This window comes from Terrapene carolina, unplaced genomic scaffold (genome assembly GCF_002925995.2).
Source record: "Terrapene carolina triunguis isolate 2854851 unplaced genomic scaffold, T_m_triunguis-2.0 Scaffold30360, whole genome shotgun sequence".
Classification (NCBI taxonomy): domain Eukaryota; kingdom Metazoa; phylum Chordata; order Testudines; family Emydidae; genus Terrapene; species Terrapene triunguis.
In genome coordinates, this window is record NW_020694711.1 from 1 (window position 1) to 7,126 (window position 7,126).

Here is a 7,126-nt window from a genome sequence, read left to right on the forward strand (position 1 = left end):
CAGAGGGAGTGAACAGAACAGGGAATCATCAAGTGATCCATCCCCTGTCGCCCATTCCCAGCTTCAGGCAAACACCATCCCTGCCCATCCTGGCTAGTAGCCATCGATGAACCTATCCTCCATGAACTTATCTAGTTCTTTTTTGAACCCTGTTACAGTCTTGGCCTTCACAACATCCTCTGGCAAGGAGTTCCACGGGTTAAGTGCCAGGCCTGGCTCTGGGCTTCCCGGCTGTCCTCAGCCTGTTCAGTTCTCAGCCTGCTCCTCGCCCCACAGCCAGGCAGTGGTGTGGGGCAGCCAGCCCTTTGCTGCAGTCCCTGGCCACCTGCCCAGCGGGTGGGTGGCAGAAGGGGCCCACAGGTGCCTGCGTTGGGCCCGTGGGCAGGAGGGCAGTGACCTTGTCTGGGACGCAGGCTGGGAGTTAGAGGTGCGAAGGGCTCGTTAGCTTGAGCATCAATCCAGAAAGCAGCTGGGGTTGGCCCTGCCCTGGGCACCCCGGGGTCCCGCTGGGGGCACCCTGCTTGGAATGACTGTTTGCGCAGGCGTTGCGACGACGATCGTTTAACCACAAAGCTCTGGATTCGCTCCAAAGGACGAAATGTGGCTCCCTAAAAGCAGTTCCCCACATCAAGGCACTAAGCCAGGGCTGCCTCGACCCATGGCGGTCGCTCCGGTGTGGGCAGGCAGGTATTAGCACTGGACGCTGCACGAGTTCCCCTCTTACACCCTTAGCAAACCGGCCGAGGGTCAGACCTTGGCTAGGGCCAGGAGAGCCGTCTCTTCCCTAGTCCGACATTGGCTGCACCGTGCCTGATTCCGCTCACTTCCCCCCAACCCGGAAATAAGGGAACTTCCGTGGGTCACTGCTGGAGGGACCCCGGTGCCCGCTTCTCCTGAGCCCACGGGCCTGGGGCCTGTCACTCACGCTGACATCCCACCTGCATGGAGAACTGTCCTTCACCCGGCTCTGCTGCAGGCCTGTATTCCCGCAGCCCGGGGCCTACCTGCGGGCCCGTCAGGGGAGCCAGCAGGAAACGTGCTCTGGGTGAACCCCAGCCCCAGACTCAGCCCTGTACTGCTCAGCCGGGGGAGCCTGCTGGGAGCGGAGATAAACCACTGCGGCTTCCCTGAGTGTAATACTCATGGGGGTGCTGTGGGCCGCCGAGGGGAGGGGTGGCTCTGGGTGCCAGGGGCCGCCAGGGGTGGGTGGGGTGGCTCTGGCCCTGGGGGCCGCTGGGGTTGGGGTTGGGGGTGGGTGGCTCTGGGTGCCAGGGAGCACCAAGGAGAGGGTTGCTGGGGACTGCCGGGGTGGGTGGGGGGGGTGCTGGGTGCTACCTGTTGGCCAAGGCCTCCTGCACTAACACGGCTCCTTGTCCTTTGCTCACAGGCCTGCCGAGTCAGGGGTAAGTAAATCTGCTCTGTTAGTGGTGCTGGCTGTGGGGCAGGCCGGGGGCAGCTGGGGCGCTAGGGGGCAGCACTGCTCAGTCCCTCCCTCCTTCCACCTGGGGCTGGGTCACAACTGTGCCGAGCTGGGGTGCGGTGGGAGGGGGCCATACTGGGAGTCTGCCAAGGAAAAGCAGACGCTGCCTTCAGTGGTGGTGCCAGCTCCCATGCAGTCAGTGCTGCCCCCAGCGGGCTGCTAGGGGGTGCCGGGCTGCGGGGCGGGGACTCAGCGGGGGTGCTCTCCCCTCACTGTCAGTGCTGACCCCAGTGCAGCGCCAGGGTCCCTGTACTGTGTGTGGGGGGGTGGTACCCCAGGGGAGGGACCCAGCAGGGACTGGCAAGGCTGGGTATCACGGGGTCCCCGGGCGATGCTGGAACTGCTCCCTGCGCAGCCAGGCAGGACTCTGGGGGAGCCTCCTCTCCCTGAGCAGACGGTCTCCAGGGCAAAGAGCTTCCTGGGTCTGACCTCGGAGCATCCAGCCTCCCCTGCCCCACCGTGCGCTTCCCGCAGCAAGTCCGCCCGGGCGGGGTCCTGGGGCAGCCAGAGGGTCCTGCCCCCCAACTCCGCAGTCAGCCGTGACTCTCAGCCAGCCGGGAAAACAGGTTTATTAGACGACAGGAACACAGTCCCAAACAGAGCTTGTAGGTACAGAGAACAGGACCCCTCAGTCAGGTCCATCTTGGGGCCAGGGAGGCCAGAGCCCCCTCTGGCCTCCCTCCATTTCCCCAGCCAGCTCCAAACTGAAACTCTCCAGCCCGTCCTCTGTCCTTTCTCCCTTTCCCGGGCCAGGAGTTCACCTGATCTCTTTGTTCTCCCACACCTCCAGTTGGCACCTTGCAGGGGCAGGGCCCAGGCCATCAGTTGCCAGGAGACAGGGTGTCGGCCATTCTCTGTGCAGACCCCTGCACACCCCTGTCCTCTAGGGCTCTCCAACAATCACACCCCCTTATCCCACCACCTAGACACTTAAGAAATGCATAGGGGAAACTGAGGCACCCACACAGTATTCAGAGAAAACATTAAGAACATTCCCACTTCGTCACACTGGGGTTGCCCCAAGTGTCTGGAATGCAGAGCGCTGGGGAGTGTAAGTGACTGGGAGTCCCTGCTCGGCGGGCAGCCCTGCAGTGCACTGGGGGGGCCCAGATGGGTCCTGGCTGCCTTTAACTCCTCTCCTCTCCTCCAGCGGACAGTGCCCTCCCCAGGCCCCGGTGCCGCCAGAGGGAGCAGGATGGAGCAGGCTTGTCCCCACCAGCCCTAGCTCTGAGCACCGCCCGGCTGTGCCAGGCCTCCCGCGACTGCCAGCCGTGCGTGCGTGTGCGCCTGGCCCTGCACACCGCAGGTAGGTGGGCCGGCCTCACCTGCACCCTGTTTTAGAGTGGGTTCCTGGAGCCCTGCTTGGCCCCGTGGCCATGGAGACTGGGCCCTTCGGGCTAGGGGCACCCAGAGAATTCCTGGGAATGACCCTTGGGGGGACTCCGAGGGCTGGCTTTGGTGGGGGCTGGGGGGGCTGCTGTGCATTTGGGGCTCACCCCTTTCTCTCTCTCCCAGGGCTGGGGCGTGTCTGTGGGCTGCAGCTGGATTTCCTGGTGCTGGGCTCCAACAGGGCCAACTGGCTGCGGGTCTGGAGGCAGCCCCCGGAGGCTGCAGGCTCCCTGGTGAGTCAGCGCAGACCAGCCCAGGGCTCCTGGTTCGTTCCCTCCTTGGCAGCTGCTCGGTGCCAGCCGTCCAGTCCCTCCTGCTGCAGGGAGCTGGGCAGGCTCGGCTGGCACCGTGCCCGCTCATGGGGTCTGCACCGGGGGACAGGGAGGGGGGGACTCGCAGGGTGGGGGCAGGGGGAGGCTCGGGGGGGGGGGGCTTGTGGGGCGGGGGCGGGGGGCTCGCAGGGTGGGGGCTCACCCTGTGCTCTCCCCCAGTGGCAGGTGCAGTTTGACTGTTTCCCGGTGGAGAGCGGGCGCCGTGTTCTGGTCTCGCTTGGCACCGTCCCTGACCGGGGGCTGAGCCTCAACCAGAGCCACCTGGTCCCTGCAGAGCCGGCAGGTGAGACGAGGTGCGGGGGTCTCCCTCCTTGGGGGCTGGAAATGCCACCTCCACACAGAGACCTGGGTGAGGGGCTGTGAGGTCTGTCTCTAAGGGTTGCTGTGCGGGACCACGGGGTGGGGCTGTGGGGGGGTTGTGGGGACCATGGGGGGGTCTTTCTGGGGGAGCTGGGCTGTGTCTTGGGGCTCTGGGGCTGGCTCTGGGCCACGGCTGGTCCTAGGCCTGAAGCTGCCCTGGGTTTGGCCCAGCAGCTGCCGTCCGCTGGCTGCTGTTCAGCCGGGGTCAGTCAGGGCTGCCTGTGCACGTGGGCACGGGCTGCCCATCCCCGGCCTCTCTCCTCTGCAGGCCCCAAGTTCAGCTACGCCTGGCGCCCGGAGGCACGGGCCATTGAGGTGTCGGTGCCCGAGGGCCCTGCCCTGACCGTGCGGCTGTGCCACCAGCTGGCCCTGGAGTGCGAGGAGCTGTCCACCCCCTTCCCCCGACAGGTGAGGAGCACGGCCCCAGGGGGCTCCCCCCATGCCGGGCGGGGGTGGCCGGCCCCAGGGGCGAGGGCCCCAGCAGTTGATGGGCCAGAGGGCACCTCCAACACTTGCCCTCCCAGCGGGGAGCCCGGCCGTACCTGGGGGTGCCAAGGGTGGACCCGGGGTCCCTGCCTGGGTTGGACCAGGCACAGCAGTGTCCCTTGGGGGCCTGGCCGGGCTCTGCCACCCTCACCCACCTCCTTCCCTGCTGCAGGCGTCGGTGTCTCGGGGTCACAGCGTTGTGCTGCCCTACGAGTTCCTGGTGCCCTGTCTCTGCATTGAGGTACGTCTGCCGGCCACCAGCCCCTGGCCGCCTGGGTCTGGCCTGACAGCGACCCGCGTGGGGGGAGAGAGGGGGCCTGGGCGCTGGGGGCGGAGGTGCAGGGGGCCGGGGAGGACGGGGCCTGGGCACTGGGGCGGGGGGGGGGGGCGGGGGGGGGGGGGGGAGTTGCGGGGGTCCGGGCAGGACAGGGCCTCGGCGCTGGGGCGGGGGTCCCGTGCGGCCACTTACTCAGAATCTGATCCCTTGGTTCCTCAGGCCTCCTACCGGCACCGCGACAGCCTGCGCACCAAGCTGTGCCCTTTCCAGCCCCAGCCGGAAGCTTGTGAGTGTCCTGGGCCGGGCATGCTGGCCTTCGGGAGTTCCTGGCTGGGGGGCTGGAGTCCAGGGGGTGGGTCTGCCGGGCCCCAGCTGCCCCTGCCCTGAGCCCTGCCTGCAGTCTGGCGAGCGCTGTGCCCGTAGCAAAGGCGCCCGCCAAGCCCCCAGCATCTCCCTGGGGCACCTGGGCCTCTGGGCGCTGGCAGGATTCCCAGCTCTGCTGCTCCCGTGGGAGTGGTGCCCTGAGCGGCCACATGGCCTGCGGCCCGTCCTGGAGTCCAGTGCCCACTGGTCCCGTAGCAAAGCGCAGCGCTGGCCTGCCCAGAGCAGTGCCCACGGATGGGCCGTACAGGGGAGATGGGCTGTGCCAAGGCCCTGCCTGGCTGGACTGGGCCGGGCTCCATGCAGGAGACGAGCTGCGCTGCCCTCGCCCCCAGCCCACGCCCCCCTCGATCAGCACTGAGCTCCCACTGGGGACAGGAGTTGTGTCGTGAGCTGTGCCACGGTGCTCAGTGTATACCCGGGTCTCCATCCATGTCACCTGCCCCGACACCTCACAGGGGCCGGGAGCACCAGGGGGACGCTGGCTTTGGTCCAGACCTTTCCTGGCGCCTGGGGGCAAACTAGTCTGTAACTCCAGACCCAGGGGGTGCCTGTAGCCCTTTCACATCCCAGTGCCCTCTGCCAGCCGGCACTGGGGCCCCTGGCTGTGCTGGTGGGGCAGGGTGTAGGGCTGAGCCTGCCAGTGCCTCTGGCTGATGCCTCTCTGCCCCCCAGATGGCTCCGAGCTGTGGGCGTCCATGCAGTTCCATGACTACAGCGCCAGCAGTGAGGCCAACATGGTCATGGTGCTGAGTGCCCGTTGCCCGCTGCACCCGACCGCCACCCTGTGCTGGAAGGAGAGTGACACGGGGGCCTGCCACAGTGTCCCCAACTCCACAGCCATGGAGTCCAACCAGGTACACAAGCACGCGGCCCAGGGCACCGGCTCCGGCGCCAGTCTACAGCGGGGGGGAGCCAGCTGCCTGCTCCCGGAGGGACGCCTGTGGGGGGCTTGCGCTGCCAGGACTGAGCCGGCCTGGGAGTTTGGCGAAAGCCTGGGTCCTGCGGTGCCAGTGCAATCGCGAGCCCCTCCCGAGCGCCGAGCCCAGCGACACTCAAACTGATGCACCTCAGGACTTGCAGCGTGAAGGGAAGAGCCCCTGTGGGCCGGGAGAGGGCCTCAGCACCCCAAGAAGAGCAGGGTCCCCCAGCTCTCAGAACACAGGGAAAGGGGGAATTCAGGGCTGACAGGCCCACCCCACCCCCTCTGCTACCCCTCATATTCTCCAACTCCTCCGGTCTTCTCCCCTGCCACTCCCCCAATCCCTCCCTATTCCCCCTTGCCTGAGGCCCTACCCCCATTCCATTTACCCCCCTCCCCATAATGCCCCCATCCATCCCTTGCTGCAGATCCAACCACTCTTCCCCTGGTACCACCTGCCCGGGCACCCCCCACCCCTCCACGCCCCGCGAGCATTCACTGCTCAGAATCCATTTCAGGCCCTTCCAGAGAATCTGCCGTCCTCCGATTTCCTCACAACAAAGTAGAATCATAAAGTGACTGGGGGAGGCAGATGTTCCCAGATGTTCATGGTTCATTCTCAGATTTCCATCGGGGGTTCCCTGTCCCCCTCCCCAGTGTGTAAGAGTTTCTGGATGTGTCAAGGGTGCCTGTCCCGTCCCCGTCCCACCGCAGCAATGTGTTCTCAGCACGTGCACCGAGGGTGCCTGATCTCTCCTCTCCCCCCCCAGATCCCAACTCACATGGGGGGTAGGGAGTGGGGCTCAGATCCCCACTGTGAGGCAAGCCCCTCCCCCCCCAAGAACCTGGGTTCCATGAGGCGCACAGGAGGTTGGGGGGGACTGACTCCCTTAGATGGGCAGAAGCCCGCCCAGATCCTGGCGCGCGCACAGTGGGGGCTGGAGAGTGGCTCAGGGACCCCCCCTCCGATCCCATTTCACATGGGGGTAGAGAGAGGGGCTCAGCTCCCCCAAGAAAGGCAAGCCCCAAGACCCTGGCTGACACAAGGGCGTGTAAGAGGCCAGGTTAGGCCCCATAGATGGGCAGGAATCCCCCAGAGTCTGGGGCACACACAAGGGGGCAGGAAGCAAAGCTCAGACACACCTGGGGGGCAGGGGCCCTGTCACGGAGTCCCCGGGCGATGCTGGAGCTGCTCCCTACGCAGCCGGGCAGGGCTCTGGGGAGCCTCCTCTCTCGGAGCAGACTGTCCCCGGGCAAGAAGCTTCCCCAGCTTCCACCTTCCTGGGTTTGAGCTTGGAGCATCCAGCCTCCCCTGCCCCTCCGTGCACTTCCCACAGCGAGTCCGCCCAGGCCCCCAGATCCTGGCACCCACCCAGAAGGGGAGAATATGGGGCCTCCCATCCCTCACCTCCATGTGTCCCTCACTCCCCAGCCCCTCTGACTTTCCCTGCCACCCATCCCCACTTATCCCGCTCCCCTCAATACAGCCCCAAGCCTCT

At 66.4% G+C, this 7,126-nt stretch overlaps 1 protein-coding gene across 1 annotated transcript; it reads left to right on the top strand.

Annotated features, from left to right (window-relative positions):
* Positions 1–1,272: 1,272 nt before the first annotated feature.
* On the top strand, positions 1,273–5,916 carry LOC112125080 (interleukin-17 receptor E; the record flags this gene model as incomplete). Its single annotated transcript, XM_026662791.2, has 8 exons — positions 1,273–1,403; positions 2,631–2,786; positions 2,996–3,102; positions 3,361–3,484; positions 3,830–3,969; positions 4,220–4,288; positions 4,544–4,610; positions 5,381–5,916. Coding segments are annotated over 8 exons (1,183 nt in total), but the record flags the coding sequence as incomplete, so codon positions are not given.
* Between the last annotated feature and the right edge of the window lie 1,210 nt (positions 5,917–7,126).